General features: G+C 39.1%; 1 protein-coding gene across 2 annotated transcripts; it reads right to left on the reverse strand.

Moving 5' to 3' along the window:
• Nucleotides 1-3,363: 3,363 nt before the first annotated feature.
• Nucleotides 3,364-15,449, reverse strand: ccn1l2 (cellular communication network factor 1, like 2). Of its 2 annotated transcripts, XR_010897343.1 has the most exons (6): nucleotides 14,498-15,449; nucleotides 12,533-12,746; nucleotides 11,477-11,791; nucleotides 6,335-6,534; nucleotides 4,016-4,130; nucleotides 3,803-3,936 (listed from the first exon to the last, which is right to left on the reverse strand). XR_010897343.1 is itself a non-coding variant. In XM_067412441.1 (5 exons), the coding sequence occupies exons 1-5, from the start codon at nucleotides 14,570-14,572 to the stop codon at nucleotides 3,631-3,633; spliced, it is 1,110 nt and encodes a 369-aa protein (XP_067268542.1). In that variant the 5' UTR covers nucleotides 14,573-15,434; the 3' UTR covers nucleotides 3,364-3,630. The 2 variants fall into 2 exon arrangements, 1 of the variants encoding a protein (XP_067268542.1); XM_067412441.1 differs by lacking the exon at nucleotides 4,016-4,130 and having other exon boundaries at nucleotides 3,364-3,936; nucleotides 14,498-15,434.
• Nucleotides 15,450-23,377: the final 7,928 nt, after the last annotated feature.

Genomic DNA, 23,377 nt, shown 5'->3' on the forward strand with positions numbered 1-23,377 from the left:
CAGTGCACTATATAGGGGATAGGGAACGATCAGACAGTGCTCTATATAGGGGATAGGGAACGATCAGACAGTGCACTATATAGGGGATAGGGAACGATCAGACAGTGCACTATATAGGGGATAGGGAACGATCAGACAGTGCTCTATATAGGGGATAGGGAACGATCAGACAGTGCACTATATAGGGGATAGGGAACGATCAGACAGTGCTCTATGTAGGGGATAGGGAACGATCAGACAGTGCACTATATAGGGGATAGGGAACGATCAGACAGTGCTCTATATAGGGGATAGGGAACGATCAGACAGTGCACTATATAGGGGATAGGGAACGATCAGACAGTGCACTATATAGGGGATAGGGAACGATCAGACAGTGCTCTATATAGGGGATAGGGAACGATCAGACAGTGCACTGTATAGGGGATAGGGAACGATCAGACAGTGCACTATATAGGGGATAGGGAACGATCAGACAGTGCTCTATATAGGGGATAGGGAACGATCAGACAGTGCACTGTATAGGGGATAGGGAACGATCAGACAGTGCACTATATAGGGGATAGGGAACGATCAGACAGTGCACTATATAGGGGATAGGGAACGATCAGACAGTGCACTGTATAGGGGATAGGGAACGATCAGACAGTGCACTATATAGGGGATAGGGAACGATCAGACAGTGCTCTATATAGGGGATAGGGAACGATCAGACAGTTCACATTACCATAAAGATAAAGATATAACTATATTAGCGTCCACACCGCCGGATGATGTTGTCTTGTTTTTTCCAAGTGCGCTGCAGTTTTATCTTCTATCTTTTTAATTGCTCTAGCTTGTTACAGCAGAATGGATTCTCATTGGCTGATATTTTTATCATTCATCAGCTAAAAAAAAACATTCTGAAAGTGTTTCCAGCAATAAGCTATCTTTCCTCTGTGACGTTAGTTGTGCTTGACTGCTGTTCTTCTTTATTTAGAATAATTAGTTATCGTCTTTAGTGTGAACGGGCCTTTATGTGGTTTGGGTTTAAGTGATCCTCTAAACTGCATAAAGAGATGATTGAGGGCAATATGCATATGGATATATGGAGGAAGAACAGCTTGGCAGAGAAGAGTGTGGAATTTAAAAGCCGGCTGTGATGTTTGTATTGCAAAGCCAAGAGAGTGTGAGACCTCGACCAATCGTCATTCTCTCTCTCTCTCTCTCTCTCTCTCTCTCTCTCTCTCTCTCTCTCTCTCTCTCTCTCTCTCTCTCTCTCTCTCTTTCTCTCTCTCTCTCTCTCTCTCTCTCTCTCTCTCTCTCTAAAATACATGTTTTAGTTGTTTTAACTGAATGCAACTTGCACTGAGATATCTTAAATGCCAGTGCCATTGTTTTGTCTCAAGATGCACATCAGTAATGTTTTTTAGGGTACGTTTATAAAAGCTATTTAAAGGTCACATGAACTGAGAAATCAAAATTTCCTTGAGCTTTTGACACATAAAGAGGTCATCATACTATAAGAATATCCTGTAAGTTTCAGAACTGAAAACCTCCTTGTTAGTCCAAAAGCAGCTTTTATTGTCCCCAAGCCCAGAGAACGACTCATTGGGTGAAGGACAGAAGAAGATCAACGCCTACTTCATCATCACAACTTTGGCCCCGCCCACTGGAGTGTTAGTGAGATGACGAGAAGAGAAGAGCGACTGAAAATAACATTACCTTCCAAAGGATCCTAATGCTAGGAATGAGCTTCTTCATCTTCATCAATGTGAGTCTCAGTTGAGCTTTATTTATTTGCATTCGCTTCATTTCACTGTGGATTCTTTGGGAAATCAGACGCAGTTTCGGCACTGGCTTTGCAAACAGACTTTTACGATATGATCTCGACAGTACTCACAACATGAGAGTAACCGTGTTCATTCTAACGCCTGATCTGAGCAATCATGTACAGTCAGATGTTCTTTGTCTGTGTATAAGTAAATCAAACCGCTCAATTTAACATCGTTTCTCTTAGTAGATGAAAATAATGTTATTTAAATTGATTAAATTATATATAGAAAACTATCAAAGACTCTTCCTTTACAATCTCTGGTTTATCAGAGACTGAGTTCTGGACTCGTGTCAAAACTCCCAATAATCAACAAATCTCTTATTTACTTTGTGTTTGCACTGTTAGTAACGATGAAGGCATTCGTTAGTGTGCAGAAATCAGGTTACAATGATGAGATAGCAGTGCAGTCTCAATGCAGAGGCTAAAATGCCTTTTATTTCTAAATTATGAAAAAGTTGATGTAAAAATCATACTGTGCACCCCAGGGAAAATTAATAAAACAATGCGGTTCATGACCCCCTTCAATGTCCTAATTGAATTAAGGCAAAATCATTGCCTAGTCCACAATTAGTTAGTAGATTCATTTACTTACGTAATTTAAATATTTTAAGTCATTCTTAAGTTTGTTGAGGCAAGCACAGAATCAATCAAACATGCATTTTTCCTGAAAACCTTTTATTTTTTTGTGACACAAACTGATCAGCAAAGTAATTTATATTCAACATCTTAACTATACAAACAGTCGTTGTCCAACAACTCCAATACAAGAGAGCGTCTAGAAATTAAAGTATGCCCCGAAAAATGAAGCAGTCTCAGAGAGTCACTCCACCGGTAGTGAAGCCTGTACACTTTACAGAAGACAAAGCCAGTCTCCGTCACACACACATCCTGCATTCTTCCACACATAAACTCTTTAAAGACATCTGTATACAGAGTAAACACTCTGCAAAGAATGGACAGAAAATATATATTAGTTTAAAGCAACAACAAAAAAAGTCTTATCTTCCGTTTATCCCTTAATCAGGTAACTCCTAATATCATTACTAGTGCATTTTCTTAACCGTCGAGTGCCAAATATATTCACTTGAAGATATAAAAGCTAAAAACAGCAGAATAAATAAAATCAGAAAGATTTTACAAACAGTATATGTCCAGGTGCCTATGAGGAGAGTGTTGGGCAAATCTCACGAAACCTGTCAAGAAATGTCACCTGGACATGCTTAGATGCACTGCAAAAAATGCATTTCTTATTTAGTGTTTTTGTCTTGTTTCTATTCTAAATATCTAAAAATTCTTACATTATGAAACATTTACTACACAAGCAATATTAATAGTCTTGTTTTGATAAAAAATAACTCAAAATTTAGAGTTTTTGCTTAAAATAAGATAAATAATCTGCCAGTGAGGTAAGTAAAATAATGTTGTTTTTAGATTATTTTATTTACCCCACTGGCAGATTATTTATCTTATTTTAAGCAAAAACTCTCTTCATTTTGAGTTATTTTTTCTCAAAACAAGACTATTAATATTGCTTGTCTAGTAATTATTCTTGATTTAAGAATTTTTAGATGTTTGGACTAAAGACAAAAATACTAAGTAAGAAAAGCATTTTTTGCAGTGTGAGATTCACACGAAAACAGGCCAAAGCAAAAGAGAAATACATAAAGTGCAATAACTGTATACAAATCTAGAACAGAAATGCGGCAGCTGAGAGAAGGGAAGATTACTATTCTACAGTCCTGAGAACGGGGAACGTCCTTTGAGTGTCAAATAAGTGAGTTTTAGCCATTATGCAATGATGGCGCGTTGTGTGTTCAGTGGGAAAAGGTGTGTATGTCGTTATGAAGGCTGACGGTGGGCGAGGAGCGCTCTCTCTGAACCCTGCACAAGCTCTTGCTGCACCGGCAGCGCTGGATCCACATGACGTTTCGTGTGATGTCTTCGCCGTCGGGGCAGCTGAACCGCAGACGCACCGTTCGGGCCGTGGAGGGCTGACAGCACCGGCCATCCACACACGAGCCACACGAGCGAGGCCGGTAACGGCGAGCCGTCGAGCAGCCGGCAAACGTCATCTGCTCTGCTTCCCGAGACCTCACTGTCCGTCGACACTTCTTTCCTCTCTGAACGACATAAGAAACCATTAATAAGCTTAAAGGGATAGTTCACCCAAAAATGAGAATGTGATGTTTATCTGCTTACCCCCAGTGCATCCAACATGTAGGTGTGTTTGTTTCTTCAGTAGGACATAAATGAAGATTTTTAACTCAACCGTTGCTGTGTGTCAGTCATATAATAGGGTGAATGGGTAACAATTCTATGAGAGCAAAAAAAACATGCTTAGACAACATGCACAAAGAGCCCTGTGGCTCATGACGACACATTGATATCTTAAGACACAAAACGATCAGAAATGAGAAATCGAGCCGTATTTATATATATATATTTATTTTTACCTCGAATACAACGCTATATCCAACAGCCTGGAACGCACACACTTCCGGTAAGGTCAATATCCATGCTCTTGCTCGAGCGGATATACGAGCCAAAGCGTTCTATTTGAGGTAAAAAAATATATAAATACGGCTCGATTTCTCACACAAACTGATCGCTTTGTGTCTTAAGATATCAATGTGTCGTCATGAGCCACAGAGCTCTTTGTGCTTGTTGTCTAAGCATGTTTGTTTTGCTCTCATAGAATTGTTACCCATTCACCCCATTATATGACTGACACACAGCAACGGTTGAGTTAAAAATCTTTATTTGTGTTCTCCTGAAGAAACAAACACACCTACATGTTGGATGCACTGGGGGTCAGCAGATAAACATCACATTCTCATTTTTGGGTGAAGTATCACTTTAATAATACATTCATACAAATATGTAATCACGGTTTAAGGTACACCAATTTCTCATGCTCAAAGATGCATTTCCTAGCTTTCCTGTAGCTCAACCAGTAGAGCATGGCGCTAGCAATGCCAAGGTCATGGGTTCGATTCCCAGGGAAAGTAAGAACTTACAATAATGTAAAAAAAAAAAAATGTGTACATTGAATGCTATGTAAGTCGCTTTGGATTAAAGCGTCTGCCAAATGCATAAATGTAAATGTAAGATAGTTTGGAGTGGGTTTTGCCAAGGAAAGTCTGTTCTCTCGGCGGCCGTATTTGCTACGCCTCCTTGACAGTAATTTCGGTCATTCAAGCCATATCGACTTGAATGGAGAAATCCTGTAATCATAAAAACTGCTCACATCTTCTTCTCAAATAGTGTTAAAAAGCAATTTCAGGCTAGATCAGCCAATGCGAACACTGTCCGAAATTGCCCCCTATGCCCCCTAAAAAGGGCACTATTTGAGGGAACAGCCACACTATAAACTCTTACGCTTAAAATAAAGAATTGGTTTGAGTCGAGCCAACTCAAAACTCAAATTAAACAAATTAGTTCAATTTTTGAGTACTTCTTCTTTTTCTCTCAAAACTGACACATTTCAAGTAATCTGAACTGTTTGTTTGAGTTTTATAAACTTTAATTTAACCGAAACTGGGCTGGGATTTCGATTTCCCAGCATGCTTTTTTTGTGCATGATTAGAGTTGAGGTGGAGATATTGTAGTGTTTGATGTTTTGTTTCATTAGTTTAGAAGAGCTTCTGTTATGTTGGGTTATATGGGGGGGGGGGGGGGGGGGGGGGGTATGAGTACAGAATAAACATCTGCAAGGTCTGCTTAGTTAAGCCCTTTAACCTAAATTTTATCTACATTTACATTTATGCATTTAGCAGACGCTTTTATCCAAAGCGACTTACAACTTAGGAGAACAGGAAGCGATCCGTCAAGAAGAGGCAACGAAACACAAAAAGTGCCCTAAATACCAAGATTTGTATACTACTCAGAGTAGCAAAGACCAGAAAAGGAAAGAAGAAAGGAGAAATAGAGGGGGAAATTTTTTTTTTTTTTTTATTATTAATGTAAGATTAAATGCTCACGGAAGAGATGAGTTCCGTGAGTATCTAACTGATTGCTCTCTTTTTTTTCTTTTTCTTTTTTGAAATTTTTTTTTTTGAGTTTTGCCAACTTTACAGTGTTAGTTTACTAATTAGTTTAATAGTTTACTAATGCACTTTACAGTGCATTAGTAGTTATGTCCAAAACCTTAAGGGGCGTTATTGAGTGCACTCAATCAATCCCACAATGCACTGCAATAACATCTACAACTGATGTACACTTAATGAATACCCATAATGCACTGTTTGGCGAATGCGTCTGAGCAGAAGATGGCGCCTCAATCATCTATCCACCCTCAGATTTTCAAATATTGTCCTATCCTAACAAACCACACATCAATGGAAAACTAATTTGTTCAGCTTTCAGATGATGTCTAAATCTCACAAATTGACCCCTGTGACTGGTTTTGTGGTCCATGGTCACATATATCTTCTGTGGAAGTCTTAGGACCATATAGGTATAAACTGTACGTATAGATGATTGAATGTACAGTATGTGTACTCATTACATATATCTCACCTTCACAGCTGGAGTTATGTCACATTCTCGGATCTGGCAAAGGCGTGTCTCTTTAACCAGCTTGCACTGTGCATTGCTATTGGTCACACGACTTGAGATGCCAAACCCGCAGGAAGTGGAGCATTCTGACCAGTCGGTGGTCTGTGGGAAACATTCGGAAGATGGGAAAGGAACCATAGACACCGGCACAGACGCCCACTCTGCAGGGTTAATGGAAAAAGACAACCATAAAGAAAGCATTTCACCTTTGTGGTTTCTAGATTAAATGTTGCTTAAGTGTACGGTGTTATACACAGTGATGCCAGCAACTTAGTTACTTAATAACGCATTACTCTAATCTGACTACTATTTTCCAGCATGAGTAATCTAATGCGTTACTATTTCCAAACCAGTAATCAGATTAAAACAACTTATCCAAGTCACTGTGAGTTATTATTTTAGTCATTTTCCCTAGTAAAAAATAAAAATATATATTTTTGCTTTCTTCTTGTGTCTCGGGGAGAGTATTTTTTCAGGAAATATTTTTTAATTTAAACTTAAAATGTCAGGAGATACATTGTTGACGTTACTGTTAAAAATGCACTTCCAATAAAGTGAGTGTTGCCAAAACCGGTTGTCATTTCTGTGTTGAGGCGGCAGGGGTGCTGTCGGCAACTGCTGAATGTAACTAATAAAGTAACTTGTAATCTTACTTAGTTACTTTTAAAATCAAGTAATCTGTAAAGTAACTAAGTTACTTTAACTTTAACTAAGTATTAAGTAAACTAAGTAACTAAGTTACTAAGTAAAGTAACTAAGTTACTTTAACTAAGTAATCAGTAATCAGATTACTTTTTCAAAGTAACTGTGGCAACACTGGTTATACACAAGCGGCAACCTCCGGCGATCTCTCTTGAAGCCAATACAGAAGTAATGTAAACTGCAATTCCTCGACTGGCCACTAGACACAGGCTCCAGAAGGAGCAGAATCTCATTGAGCCCCATGTTAAAATTCTCAACTTTACAGCAGAAAAAAACATGTTTATAGCCTGGTACAAATTGTGGTTTTGGCCTATACGGCTAATTTTGACCTTCATGACAACTGTGAGGGGGGTGATTTTTTTATAACTCATTATTTTACGTTATATAAAGCCTTGAAGTTCTGCATAATTAAGGGCGTGGTTACAGGTGGCTAGCCATTTACTGCCATTTTTTTTGTTGGACTTTCAGTGTGAACACACAACTCACACTATTTACACTACAAAACGACACAGAAAAGTGCATAAGTATGCAAATTGGGATAGAGACAGAGCAACATGCGTCATAATCTGAAAACAACGCCCGCCCGGGTGTTGGACAAGCAAACGCTCTCCATTGACTTTGTATTTCATGAAGCGGCCTCTTTGTCATTGTTGTTTATAAAAAACACAACAATGTCTTAAAGCTGATATGTGACAAGATGTACAGCAAACAAGCTAAAAAAACACAGAACTTTGTTTTTTTCGACAACCCAACAACCCAAAAAACGAGCGTTTAAGGACACAAAAGTGGATACAGGTGATTGAGACAGAGCGCTGCATGTTATATTACTCTGAGAACTACACACACTGGAGGGGAACGTAACCAGCAACAAGAAATATCATATATAAAACTGACATTTGGATATTTTACAGCATGTTTACTGCACATGTAGGCATACTGAGACATACTGAGTGTCAGGATCCCAAAATTGACCCATTCTTCTTGCTGTAGCTTCACGTCTAATTGCCTGTATGCACTTTTGTCTCCTTAAATGCTCGTTTTTTGGGGACGGCAGCTTATAAAAACTTACTTCTGTGTTTTTTTAGCTTGTTTGCTGTACACCATCACATATCAGCTTTTAGACATTGTTCTGTTTTTTGTTATAGGTAATAAATAATTAAGTCTTTTTTTTATAAATGATTTTATAATGTTATAATATATAATAATCTTTTATTTTTCCACTATTAAATCTTTACTTGAATTTATTCTCAGTAAATTTAATCTCAAGAGAACATGAGGGTTATGAACCAGGGCTATATAGTTAAAGGTGGGGTAAGTGTTATTTCAAAACCGTTTTACAAAACGGACTCCGGCTGAGTCCAATAACAAACTTGTGGCCAATCAGCAGTAAGGGGCGTGTCTACTAATGATGGTGAGAAGAGAGGCTCAGGGCACGTCATTATTAAAAACACATGACACACACGACGGACATTAGCCGAGAACTAATATATGCTGCTTTTGCTTGACTATGCTTGTGTGTCATGTTCGCTTGTTAGTCCATTTGCGATCGTATTGTGTCTCACTTCAGCGATGATGAAGACCCGTTCATTTCCACACCGTATGGAGCATCTTACTGTCTGTTTCAAGATCAGCTCACTAAATGTGTCCGACAGGTAAGATACTATACTCCTAATATATGTTTGTTTCCTCTTTTCATGATCTATATAACCCTTATCTGGTCATAATTGTAATATGTCGTTAGTCGGACTGTCGCTCGTGTACTATCGAGTTGTTCATGAGAACGGTTTGTGTTTTTGTGATCGCTATAACTCTAATCTGGTCATAATTGCAATATGTCATTAGCTGGACTCGTGCTTGTGTACTATCGAGTTGTTCATGAGAACGGTTTGTGTTTTTGTCATTAAAGAAGTGACTTTTTCATTGAATATTCGACCTGTATAAGTTACACACAGATTCTGCCGTAGTCGTTGCCTGGGTTACGTATGTGTGGGGCGGAGCGACCCTTTTGGGGGAGGGCCGTGTTTGTTTTGGTGATTTGAAATATCAACAACGGTTTCAAGATAGCACTTACCCCAGCTTTAACTAAAACTAAAACCATAATCATAAAAACTATTCACTTACTTGAAACAAAATAATCATTAAATTATTATTTGTCACGTTTGGTTTTGGTTCATGTTTGTTTTCATGTCTTTTATTTTCGTAGTTTTCATAGTCATGGTTCCTTTTTGTCATGTGATTCGCTTATCCCATCATGTGATCCTGTCATTTGCTCCTCTGGCCTCATGTGTCATGTTCTGATTGGTTCCCTGTTCTATGGGTCGCGTTCTCATTGGTTCATTGATTTCAGGTGTGTCTTGTTAAACGGGATAGTTCACCCAAAAATGAGAATGTGATGTTTATCTGCTTATCCTCATTAGTGCCTGCGCGGATCGGATGTAAATATATACAGTATTGTTCAAAATAATAGCAGTACAATGTGACTAACCAGAATAATCAAGGTTTTTAGTATATTTTTATTGCTACGTGGCAAACAAGTTACCAGTAGGTTCAGTAGATTCTCAGAAAACAAATGAGACCCAGCATTCATGATATGCACGCTCTTAAGGCTGTGCAATTGGGCAATTAGTTGAAAGGGGTGTGTTCAAAAAAATAGCAGTGTCTACCTTTGACTGTACAAACTCAAAACTATTTTGTACAAACATTTTTTTTTTCTGGGATTTAGCAATCCTGTGAATCGCTAAACTAATATTTAGTTGTATGACCACAGTTTTTTAAAACTGCTTGACATCTGTGTGGCATGGAGTCAACCAACTTGTGGCACCTCTCAGCTGTTATTCCACTCCATGATTCTTTAACAACATTCCACAATTCATTCACATTTCTTGGTTTTGCTTCAGAAACAGCATTTTTGATATCACCCCACAAGTTCTCAATTGGATTAAGGTCTGGAGATTGGGCTGGCCACTCCATAACATTAATTTTGTTGGTTTGGAACCAAGACTTTGCCCGTTTACTAGTGTGTTTTGGGTCATTGTCTTGTTGAAACAACCGTTTCAAGGGCATGTCCTCTTCAGCATAGGGCAACATGACCTCTTCAAGTATTTTAACATATGCAAACTGATCCATGATCCCTGGTATGCGATAAATAGGCCCAACACCATATTAGGAGAAACATGCCCATATCATGATGCTTGCACCTCCATGCTTCACTGTCTTCACTGTGTACTGTGGCTTGAATTCAGAGTTTGGGGGTCGTCTCACAAACTGCCTGTGGCCCTTGGACCCAAAAAGAACAATTTTACTCTCATCAGTCCACAAAATGTTCCTCCATTTCTCTTTAGGCCAGTTGATGTGTTCTTTGGCAAATTGTAACCTCTTCTGCACATGCCTTTTTTTTAACAGAGGGACTTTGCGGGGGATTCTTGAAAATAGATTAGCTTCACACAGACGTCTTCTAACTGTCACAGTACTTACAGGTAACTCCAGACTGTCTTTGATCATCCTGGAGGTGATCATTGGCTGAGCCTTTGCCATTCTGGTTATTCTTCTATCCATTTTGATGGTTGTCTTCCGTTTTCTTCCACGTCTCTCTGGTTTTGCTCTCCATTTTAAGGCATTGGAGATCATTTTAGCTGAACAGCCTATCATTTTTTGCACCTCTTTATAGGTTTTCCCCTCTCTAATCAACTTTTTAATCAAAGTACGCTGTTCTTCTGAACAATGTCTTGAACGACCCATTTTCCTCAGCTTTCAAATGCATGTTCAACAAGTGTTGGCTTCATCCTTAAATAGGGGCCACCTGATTCACACCTGTTTCTTCACAAAATTGATGACCTCAGTGATTGAATGCCACACTGCTATTTTTTTGAACACACCCCTTTCAACTAATTCAACTAATTGCCCAATTGCACAGCCTTAAGAGCGTGCATATCATGAATGCTGGGTCTTGTTTGTTTTCTGACAATCTACTGAACCTACTGGTAACTTGTTTGCCACGTAGCAATAAAAAATATACTAAAAACCTTGATTATTCTGGTTAGTCACATTGTACTGCTATTATTTTGAACAATACTGTATCTATGACCGCGCCAGTATTTTACCTTCTTCCGGGGGAAGTAATGCCGCTGGGAACACTAAATGAGATTCGTCTGATATGAGGTAAAAAATAACACAAATACTGTTGTGTTTCTCACAGAAAGCGATAGTTTCGTGTCTTAAGAGATCAATGTGTCTCCACGAGCCGCAGGGTTTAATATGGATTTGTATGTCTGTGTGTTTTTTACTCTCATAGAAATACATCCCATTGACACGCATTATACGAGCAACGGTTGAGTTAAAAACCTTCATTTGTGTTCTCCTGAAGAAACAAACACACCTACATCTCGGACGTGAATATAATACCTTGAAAGGAGCCGGTCCTGGGCAGGAGTCTGCTGATGCGGTTGGACGGGCTGTGTTTGGGACGGGGGTCCGGCGGCTCCTCCCTAATGCTGTTGTCGTGGTCACACAGCCACTCCTCACAGCAGCGGCCCGGCGGCGTCTCCAGCCGGGGATTGGCGCAGTGTGTGCCGGGCAGAGGGATGTTGTGTGGGCACAGAGGCATGCAGCCCACCACACCGTCCATACAGCTGCACTGGTGCTGGCAGCTGGGCTGGAAGTCCTCTCCGTGCTGATACACACGCCCACCAAACTCACACGGACGGCCCTGAGCCTCAGCTGACACACACACACACACACACACACACACACAACAGCGCTCATGAGTCATTTAGTCAAGAGTCTCGGATGGAGTTACTCTGTGCAAATTATTTAATATCACATAAAAATAAGTGAATCACTTTTGGATTCCATTTTATTTTAAAGGGATAGTTCTCTTTAATTTTTAAGTTTAAAAGCCTGGGTGATGATGATGGAATCAGCTTTACCATCACACTTTAATCAGTTTAGCTTCTCAATGCACACATTTACATTTTCATAATACATGACAATAGCTAGGTAAGTGATAGGCAGGGCAAGTTTATTTACAAAGCTCAATTAAATGGATAGTTCACTTTAAAATGATAATTCTGTCATCCTTTACTCGAACTCAAGTTGTTTCAAACCTGTATGAATTTCTTTCTTCAGCTGAACACAAGGGAAGATATTTTGAAGGTGATTCGAATATGTTAAATGGTCGTAAAAAAAATAGTCACACTTGTCTCCCTCGCGGTCAAAAATGACCGGCATAGGAAAGGTACGGGAAATACGCAAAAACACAAAATCTCAGGGAATCTTTTGGTGATACAAACCACAAATCAGCCATGAACCACAAAAAAAGGGGATAGCAATGTAGGGGTGACACTATAATATCAAGAGTGCAAAATAGACACAACAAGTGACCGTTGCTTCTATTGCTCTCCTCTTTTTGCAAGTCGCTTTGGATAAAAGCGTCTGCTAAATGATATAATGTAAATGTACCTCTACAGAGTCCCCGTCGAGGGTCCCCTCCGGCCCCTAGGTGGCAGTGCAGGCCCTTGATGTGGTCACAGGGTCGCTCAGGGCCGCAGTCCTGGTTAAACTGCTGCGCGCACAATTTACAGCAACCGCACTCATCCAGGACCCAGCTGACCCCGCGCGGACAGGACGGCGCAGACGGCGGGCACGAGCACGGACGGGAGCAGCCGCGGGAGCGCTGCGGGAACGAGCATGAGATGAGAGACTCAGCCACACACACTCACTTCAGCAGAAAGTGTTGTCAGGCCAATGTTTTCGTGAGTTTGTATGAGTGGGTCAGCCTGTGTTTATAAGATACGCTCGCTTAGGTGTCTGTGTTTGAAATGTGACTAAAGAATCGAATCATAAATATACAGTGTAAGATAAACTGAGCCGTTGTTACCATTAGGAGCTATTTCTGATGTGATCTCCATAGAAATATTCTCCTGATGCAGCCTAAAGTCAAAAGGTCATGCTTATACTTAAAAAAGTTTGAAATTTTTATATTTTAATAAGGTTTTTGAGTATAGCCTGCACACCAAGTAATATTGTGAAATATTATTGCAATTTAAAAGAACCATTTTCTATTGTAAATATAAATGTAAAATGTAATTTATTCCTGTGATCAAAGCTGAACTTAACATCAATTCTCCAGTCTTTAGTGTCACATGACCCTTCACCCTTACGAAAGGAAAATATATTTACCAATATTTTACCTGAAATATATTTTAATATATTGTAAATATATGGAATAATATATTGATGGTATTATAAAATATAATATATATTCATGTAATATATTGCAAAATATAAAAATAATTGCCGCTTTCAATATATTGCAATATATTGGAAAATATAAATATTAAATCCCATATATGTGAATATATTGCCTAATGTATTGCATGATATTTTCCAATATACTGCAATATATTTTTGTTTCGTAAGGGTAGAAATCATTATCATTTGAGAATTTGCTAAACAAGATTTATGATGATTATTATCAATGATAAAAACAGTTCTGCTGCTTCATATTTTCGTTGAAACTGTGATGCTTTTTTCAGGATTATTCAAGTTCTTCAAGAACAGCATTTATCTGAGATAGAAATATTTTGTATCAATAGAAATGTCACTTATGATCAATTTAATGCATCCTTGCCGAATAAAAGCATGAATTAATTTTCTGTCTTTCTGACCCCAAACTTTTTAACAGAAGTGTATATTTTCTTTTACTTTAAATATCTAAAAGCATAAAAAATAGAATCACATAAAATGTAGCTGTACCACATGAAATGCATTCTTTTGGACTCGTATATATTCATATATATATTTTTAGGATGTCTGAGAATAGAGCAAATAGACTGACTCGCTAAAATATTTGTTCAGTAATTTGTGACCCTAGACATAAGGGCGATTTATACATCATCTGGAAGCTGAATAAATAATATTTCCATTGACGTATGGTTTGTTAGCATAGGACAATATTTGGTCAAGATGCAACTTTTTGAAAATCTGGAATCTAAGGGTGCAAAAAAATCAAAATATTGAGAAAATCTCCTTTATTTAAAGTTGTCCAAATGAAGTGCTTTGCAATGCAGATTACAACTATAATACACTTTGGATATATATTGACGGTAGGAAATTTACAAAATATCTTCATAGAACAATTTTTGATTTTTCGCATGAAAGAAAAATGGATAATTTTGACCCATACAATGTATTGTTGGCTATTGCCACAGATATACCCGTGAGACGCACGACTGCTGAAGTGCTCAGGGTCACATTTTTATGCTCAATACAGAGAAATAAACGAGCATTAGGACGTATCAGAGGACAACTACAACAATAATAGACTGTTTGTAATTTCCCAAAGACACATTTTTGGGATCACACAACCATCAAAGATGAACAGATTTCTTATGCAATATCTGTGAATTGATCAAATCTACTCACATCTCCTTTAGATGAGCATAAAACAAACAAGAAGACGATGCAAATAACTGTCCTTTGATTCCTGCCAGAACACATTTCCAAGCTCTCCCCAAAAATCAATACCAAAAAAAGTTTTTTTTTTTAAATCCCCAATGCAAAAAGCAGGTTTATCCACTTTCTAATGAACTCCGAAGATCTCAGAGGGTGTCAGCTTGTCTATTTGTTTAAGTGAGCGATTCAAGCAGCTACAGAGCGCATCAGTCGAACTAGTTACTAAAGGTACAGCAGGACTCAAACTCAGATGCTTGTCAGTTTTACAGAGCTTTTCCAAAGAGGCAGGACACCTTATAGAGAGAGAGAGAGAGAGAGAGAGAGAGAGAGAGAGAGAGCTGGTCTCTGACATCAGAGCAGTGGGAGTGTGTCTTTATAATGAGGGGGTCCCTTATTTGTGTTGCGGGGCCTCTAGGGACCAGGGTGTGAATGCAAAGCTGCAAAACGAGACTGCAAGTCTCAGTAGTGTACATTACAAATGACAATGAAATGAAACGAAACCACAAAGACACTTAATACAACTAACAAACACATTCATGTAGGGTGTTCACCTGACCACACAATTTAATTGCGAAAGCCATACTGGAGGGCATAAAAATATTGCTAAAATAGTGGAACAATTGAGAAAGGGAACTCCAGCCGTTTTCCGTTTGGATGGGAAGTCCTGATGCAGATGCGAAGGAAAATCCCCATAAACAACTCCGCTCACACACACGTATCCGAACACTTTCTACTATCCCCTGCTCCGAGTGCTTCCTGCTGCACTTTCCTCACTCCCTCCAAGCGTTTCCTACAGTTCAGGAAAGCCGGCCGTTCACACAGGTCCCAGTGTTTTTGTAGGAAAAACGAAACATTCTCATTGTCATCCTGTAAGGACATGAAAAGTGTTTTCTATTGAGTGGCAGGAAGAGCTCTCCGCTGGGCCTCGGGTCTGTGTTATGAAACCCAGGAAGAGAAACATGGGAAGGCAGGATGATCTCCAGAGATTGCTTTCACAGAATTCATACAACCGCCCGAGAACTTCTGTGCCATTTCTGTAGAGATCTTTCGGTAACACTTTACAATACGGGTGCACTAATATGCATTAATTCATACTTAATTAATGCACAGATAATCATGAGTCTAATGGTGAACTAACCCATTTATTAACTGCATCAGCAACTAATGAAGATTATACATGATTAATAGATTAAGTTATCATTATATTGTTATTAGTTAAATAAGTCATAATGTATTAATTCCTTAATAGCGTAAATTAATGTGTTAATTACCACAACGGGTCAAAGCCATGCATTACAACTTCCAGTCGTCTGCTTTAATTCATCATTAGCTAATGATTTATAAAGGTATCGTTATGTTATGACTTTACTTGTTGGGGCACATGACTATTAACTAATTGATTAAGTAATATGTAAATGGTTTTGAATTCATTTTTAATTATAGTTATCTTGCTACATTCTCTGTAGAGGCGGCGTTTCCCTTCTAATGCGTCACTGATTTCAGAGCTCTCGCTTTCTGGGCCTGGTGTCTATAAAAGCTTTTCTTTGACTAACAAGGACATTTTCAGCTCCGAAACTTGCAGGATATTCTTATATTACTATGACCTTTTATATATCAAAAGCTCAAGAGAAAGTTGATTTCTCAATTCATCACCCCTTTAATTATATTACAGATTGCCTCAGATTTGAGGTTTGCCAATTTATTCGAGTTTACAGTGTAGGTTTTATGGATTTACAGTTTAAAATAAAATAATAATTATATTTATATTTACCGGTATGAGTATATATACTGTACTGTCAAGCCTTAAAACCTACAAATTGAAAAGCCATAAAACCTACAAATTGTACCTGGTTAATATTAACATTTTCATTTTTATCATACTTTTCCCAAAAGATAATAATGCAATATACAGGGAGTGCAGAATTATTAGGCAAATGAGTATTTTGACCACATCTTCCTCGTTATGCATGTTGTCTTACTCCAAGCTGTATAGGCTGGAAAGCCTACTACCAATTAAGCATATTAGGTGATGTGCATCTCTGTAATGAGAAGGGGTGTGGTCTAATGACATCAACACCCTATATCAGGTGTGCATAATTATTAGGCAACTTCCTTTCCTTTGGCAAAATGGGTCAAAAGAAGGACTTGACAGGCTCAGAAAAGTTAAAAATAGTGAGATATATTGCAGAGGGATGCAGCAGTCTTAAAATAGCCAAGCTTCTGAAGCGTGATCATCGAACAATCAAGCGTTTCATCCAAAATAGTCAACAGGGTCGCAAGAAGCGTGTGGAAAAACCAAGGCGCAAAATAACTGCCCGTGAACTGAGAAAAGTCAAGCGTGCAGCTGCCAAGATGCCACTTGCCACCAGTTTGGCCATATTTCAGAGCTGCAACATCACTGGAGTGCCCAAAAGCACAAGGTGTGCAATACTCAGAGACATGGCCAAGGTAAGAAAGGCAGAAAGTCGACCACCACTGAACAAGACACACAAGCTGAAACGTCAAGACTGGGCCAAGAAATATCTCAAGACTGATTTTTCTAAGGTTTTATGGACTGATGAAATGAGAGTGAGTCTTGATGGGCCAGATGGATGGGCCCGTGGCTGGATTGGTAAAGGGCAGAGAGCTCCAGTCCGACTCAGACGACAGCAAGGTGGAGGTGAAGTACTGGTTTGGGCTAGTATCATCAAAGATGAGCTTGTGGGGCCTTTTCGGGTTGAGGATGGAGTCAAGCTCAACTCCCAGTCCTACTGCCAGTTTCTGGGAGACGCCTTCTTCAAGCAGTGGTACAGGAAGAAGTCTGCATCCTTCAAGAAAAACATGATTTTCATGCAGGACAATGCTCCATCACACGCGTCCAAGTACTCCACAGCGTGGCTGGCAAGAAAGGGTATAAAAGAAGAAAATCTAATGATATGGCCTCCTTGTTCACCTGATCTGAACCCCATTGAGAACCTGTGGTCCATCATCAAATGTGCGATTTACAAGGAGGGAAAACAGTACACCTCTCTGAACAGTGTCTGGGAGGCTGTGGTTGCTGCTGCACGCAATGTTGATGGTGAACAGATCAAAACACTGACAGAATCCATGGATGGCAGGCTTTTGAGTGCCCTTGCAAAGAAAGGTGGCTATATTGGTCACTGATTTGTTTTTGTTTGGTTTTTGAATATCAGAAATGTATATTTGTGAATGTTGAGATGTTATATTTGTTTCACTGGTAAAAATAAATAATTGAAATGGGTATAAGTTTGTTTTTTGTTAAGTTGCCTAATAATTATGCACAGTAATAGTCACCTGCACACACAGATATCCCCCTAAAATAGCTCAAACTAAAAACTAAAACTTCCAAAAATATTCAGCTTTGATATTAATGAGTTTTTTGTGTTCATTGAGAACATGGTTGTTGTTCAATAATAAAATGAATCCTCAAAAATACAACTTGCCTAATAATTCTGCACTCCCTGTACATTTATTTATCAACATAAGATGTAACATAAAACCCAAGAAATAGAGAAATTAAGAAGAAACATCATTATTATGTCAATGAAAAACCATCAAATATCACACAGGGAATGTCAATTTATGCTGTTCCCTGTAAATTATAAGATGTCCTTTTCACTTCCAAAAAAGGTACATTTAACAGTATTTTACTGTATAATGCCCCATACATTACAGTTTTTCACCATATATATTAACTTACCATTGATAAATTAACAGGTTTTCACCATGGCATTTTTAAAGGTGAGGTAAGTGTTTTCTGGTAACTGTTGTTAATATTTCAAATCACCAAAACAAACATGCCCCTCCCCCAAAAGGGTCGCTCCGCTCCACACATACGTAACCCAGGCAACGACTACGGCAGAATCTGTGTGTTACTAATCCAGGTCGAATATTCAATGAAAAAGTCACTTCTTCCATCACAAAAACACAAACCAGTCTCATGAACAACTCGATAGTACACAAGCACGAGTCCAGCTAACGACATATTGCAATTATGACCAGATTAGAGTTATAGCGATCACAAAAACACAAACCGTTCTCATGAACAACTCAATAGTACACGAGCGACAGTCCAGCTAACGACATATTACAATTATGACCGGATAAGGGTTATATAGATCATGAAAAGAGGAAACAAACATATATTAGGAGTATAGTATCTTACCTGTCGGACACATTTAGTGAGCTAATCTTGAAACAGACAGTGAGATGCTCCATACGGTGTGGAAATGAACGGGTCTTCATCATCGCTGAAGTGAGACACAATACGATCGCAAATGGACAAAACAAGCGAACATGACACACGAGCATAGTCAAGCAAAAGCAGCATATATTAGTTCTCGGCTAATGTCCGTCGTGTGTTTTTAATAATGAAGTGCACTGAGCGCGCTCTTGTCACCATCATTAGTAGACACGCCCCTTACTGCTGATTGGCCACAAGTTTGTTATTGGACTCGGCCGGAGTCCGTTTTGTAAAACAGTTTTTGAAATAACACCCCACCTTTAAGGTCTTTTATCACTAAAATGATTATCTTTTTTTGCAGTTCATGCTTTCATATCATTTAAAAAGTGTTAGGAATTTGGTCTTAACACCAGATCTGCTACACATACCGCTGCTGCAGAGAAAGTATGAACTTGCTACTGCTAGATGCACTGACACACTGATGTGAGCATGCAGGATATATGTTGCTGCTGCATGAATAGACAGAATTACATCCTGTAGAAGATCTAGGCGGGTGGAGCTGGGGAGGAGGAGGGGTTCAGAGGAACTAGCTTACAGCAAAACCCATACTAGAGTTTTTAAATGTTTAGCAAGCAATCTCCTTGGCTGCAGGATTAGCAGAGGCCAATCAGCTTGTGCAATGCAGTAATGATGTGATTGCAAATTTCATATAAAGACCTATTAGTCTGTCCCATGTAGAGTTTCACGGGTGAACTAGATATTTAATGCTCGTCTGAAAATAAACACTCACAGGGGCAATTCTTTTTTCACAAAATAATTGTATTACTGTGTTAGCTGTGCTAAACTTGGGCTGAAAAAGTGAAGAGCTGAAGAACGAGGGCAATTACGCATATTGCCGTATTTAAATGGTGTGGGTGTGGATGGGTAGATCCACTTAAGTCAACATGTGTCATTGGCCTTTCACTTGTGAATAATGTCTTCAGCGGGTGCAGCAAGAACACAGTATCCCATAGTCCTGTGTTGCACTGAGTGAACCGACAGAATGAGAACTAAAATCAAGCAATGCAGACGCTTCGACACACATTAGTGAAGGAATGGGTCGCTCTCAGGAGCTCAGTGAACTCAAGCGTGGGGCCGTGATAGGCTGACACCTGTGCAATAAATCCATTCCTGACATTTCCTCACTACTAAATATTCCACGCTCAACTGTTAGTGGGATTATAACAAAGAGGAAGCCATTGGGAACAACAGCAACTCAGCCACGAAGTGATAGGCCACATAAAATCCCAGAGCGGGGTCAGCGCATGCTGAGGGTCACAGTGCGCAGAAGTCGCCAACTTTCTGCGGAGTCAACAGCTCCAGAACTCCAAACTTCTGTGGCCTTCAGATGAGCTCAAGAACAGTGTAGAGAGCTTCATGGAATGGGTTTTCTTGGCCGAGCAGCTCATCCAAGCCTTACATCACCAAGAGCAATGCAAAGCGTGGGATGCAGTGGAGTAAAGCAGCCGCCACTGGACTCTAGAGCAGTGAGACGTGTTCTCTGAGTGACCAATCACGCTTCAGTCTGACAATCCCGTGGACGAGTCTGGGTCTGGGGGTTCCCATGACTTGCCTGACTGCATTGTGCCAAGTGTAAAGTTTATGGTGGGGGGTTGTTTTTCAGGGGTTGGGCTTGGTCCCTTAGTTCCAGTGAAAGGAACTCTTAATGCTTCAGCTTACCAATACATTTTGGACAATTTAATCCTTTCGACTTAAAGGGAACAGTTTGGGGACGGCCCCTTCCTGTCCCAACATGACTGCGCTCCAGTGCATAAAGCGTCGGTCCATAAAGACATGGATGAGGAGTTTGGTGTGGAGGAACTTGACTGTCCTGCACAGAGTCCTGAGCTCATCCCGATAGAACAGCTTTGGGATGAATTCGAGCGGAGACTGAGAGCCAGGCCTTCTCGTCCAACATCAGTGCCTGACCTCACAAATGAGCTTCTAGAAGAATGGGCAAAAATCCCCATAAACACACTCCTAAACCTTGAGGAAAGCCTTCCCAGAAGAGCTGAAGCTGTTAGAGCTGCAAAGGGTGGGCCGACTCCATATTAAACCCTACGGATTAAGAATGGGATGTCACTAAAGTTCATGTGCATGTAAAGGCAAGCGTCCCAAAACTTTTGGCAAAATAGTGTACATTTAAAAAGTGCTGTTTCGACTTCGCTTGGATATGTAGAAGTTTGTTTACCAAGGAACTTTGAACGAACCCGTCTTGTGGAATCGATTCATACGTATGAGTCAACTCTTGATTCCCTTGGATGAATCAATTCTTTAGAAGCACCACAACTCAAAAATGTTGCTACATTTTACTAACAATAGAATACTGATTTTAAAAACATTGAAAATTTATATTTTTGAGAATATTTCTGAGATTGCAAATATGAGCCAGATGCTGTATGTACCAGAAAAATGAACTCTGACGATGACAGTGATGATGGTAAAAAAGCATCTGCTCAAATTGAACCCTTTGAAGGTCCTTCAGTAAAAATCAGGGAATGGTGATTAGAATGGATGTTATGAACGTGTTTGAGAAAGAAATGAAGGAGAGGTGTTTTAATTGAGATGGTACATATTTGTAGGATGTAAACTGAAGGATGTTTTATTTTTATTTCAGACAACTATTGTGGATCTGACCATTTTATTTTATTTATTTTTTAAATTATCTTTACAACTGTGTTAACTATCCTTGTTTTTAATTTACACTCATGCATATGTTACCACTATTTTAAATCATTTCTATGTAAAGCACTTTGAATTGCCATTGGGTATGAAATGTGCTATACAAATAAACTTGCCTTGCCTTCCCTTGCCTTTGAAAATCAAAAAGGTAATAAAATGTGCTTTATTTAATTATTTTGTAATTGTTTTTTAAATATCAGGAGTGTTTTATACCACTGGAGCAGATAAAGATCCATGTGTGTTAGAGATAGATCCGGGTCGCTAAAGACCCGATTGTGTAATAATGTTTGGTGAAGTATTCATGCATTTGAGGGTTAATCTTGTACACTAAGGTTAATAGTTGGCCTCTACTATAGGTTTGCACTAACTAAACAGGTGCTTGGCATCATAGCTGTTACCATACTTTATAATTAAATAAATAAATACTAGTCACCAGCTGAATTCAATGTGGTGGGGTTTGGATACTCTGGAATTAATCATGAGAGGGCGAGAAATGTGAGTGAGTAACTTTGAGAGACAGCTGAGGAGTGAAGCCAAACATGATCTGTGTGTGTGTGTGTGTGTGTGTGTGTACAACTACATGGGTATTACATTTGTATAACTACATGGGTATTACACTATAAATGTGGTTTATGAGGACATATAAAATGTCCTCATAATTCAAATGGCCTTAAAAACATACTAAATTATGTTTTTTTGAGAAAGTAAAAATGCAGAATGTTTCCTGTGATGGGTAGGTTTAGGGGCTGTGTGTGTGTGTGTGTGTGTGTGTGATGGGTAGGTTTAGGGGTAGGGGCAGTGTAAGGGGATAGAAAATATGGTTTGTACAGTATAAAAACCATTACGCCTATGGAGAGTCCCTGTAAACCACATAGACCAACATGTGTGTGTGTGTGTGTGTGTGTGTGTGTGTGTGTGTGTGTGTGTGTGTGTGTGTGTGTGTGTGTGTGTGTATGTGTGTGTGTGTGTGTGGTATGCACTGCACATGCAGCCCTTTACGCAAATACCCAGACATAGCAAGAATGGAGGAAAGGAGGGTCAGCTCAGTAATTCTTCCACTATTTGGGAAAGCTGTGTGTCAGCCTAGAGAAAAGAAGAAGAAGAAGAAAGAGAGAAGGAGGTGGTCAGAATTCCGGAGATTCCTGTCCCACAAAAGCAGGATATGTGCACTGGCCCTCTCACGCTGTATGATGACGGAGAGAAGAGGACATTAAAACCAGGGTTGGAGAGAGGGAGGGTGTTGTGAACATTTGCTATTGGACAGTCTGGCCCAATCCCAGCCATTGTTCCTGGACCAGACAAACATTTCCAAAGGTGGACAAGGTTATGTAGTGCACACCTCCACGGGTTAAATAATATGCTCTCTATTGTCTAGTTCTTAAGAAAATATCTGTGCTATAGTGCAGTAAAGAGCCCAGAAACCAAAACAATGATCTGAGGAACCAAATATAGCCACCTCAGAAACCTTAGACCAGTCTTTACTAAAGGATCTTTATCGTGAGGGCAACCTTTATATTTAAAGATCCCTTGTGCTTAATTGTATTGAATGTGCACTTGAAGTGAACTTCAAATCATAAAATAATAATATTTTTTTAAAACTGTCCTTGCAGTTAACAGAAATAAAAGGCCATTTAAGTGCACTTTAAAGAGAACCTGACGCTTCAGAGTGTTTTCTAGAATCAATGAATTACAAAATAGGATTAGGGTCAAGCAATAATAATAATTTTAAAAAAAACATCTCGAGATTCAAGTCATTATAATCTGAGATTAAATTTCAAGATACAATCTCGAGAATAAACTCATTAAATATTGAGAAAAAACGCATTAAATTTCAAGAAAAAAAGTCAAAATAAAATCTTGAGACTAACAAATTTGATCAGTGTTCATTGCATAGCCTATATATAATAGGACATGGCAGAGTTGAATCACTTAGTCAAGCTATTCAG

This window comes from Pseudorasbora parva, chromosome 13 (genome assembly GCF_024679245.1).
Source record: "Pseudorasbora parva isolate DD20220531a chromosome 13, ASM2467924v1, whole genome shotgun sequence".
NCBI classification, from domain to species: Eukaryota; Metazoa; Chordata; class Actinopteri; order Cypriniformes; family Gobionidae; genus Pseudorasbora; species Pseudorasbora parva.

Bases quoted from the DNA above. Each gene is read 5' to 3' on its own strand.
- ccn1l2 (XM_067412441.1), bottom strand. From the start codon at position 14,572: ATGTGTTCTGGCAGGAATCAAAGGACAGTTATTTGCATCGTCTTCTTG. The intron at 12,747-14,497 runs GTGAGTAGATTT...TCGTTCCCGCAG, and splicing joins TATGCTCATCTAAAGGAGAT to CGCTCCCGCGGCTGCTCCCG. The intron at 6,535-11,476 runs GTATTATATTCA...TTAACCCTGCAG, and splicing joins CAGGACCGGCTCCTTTCAAG to AGTGGGCGTCTGTGCCGGTG.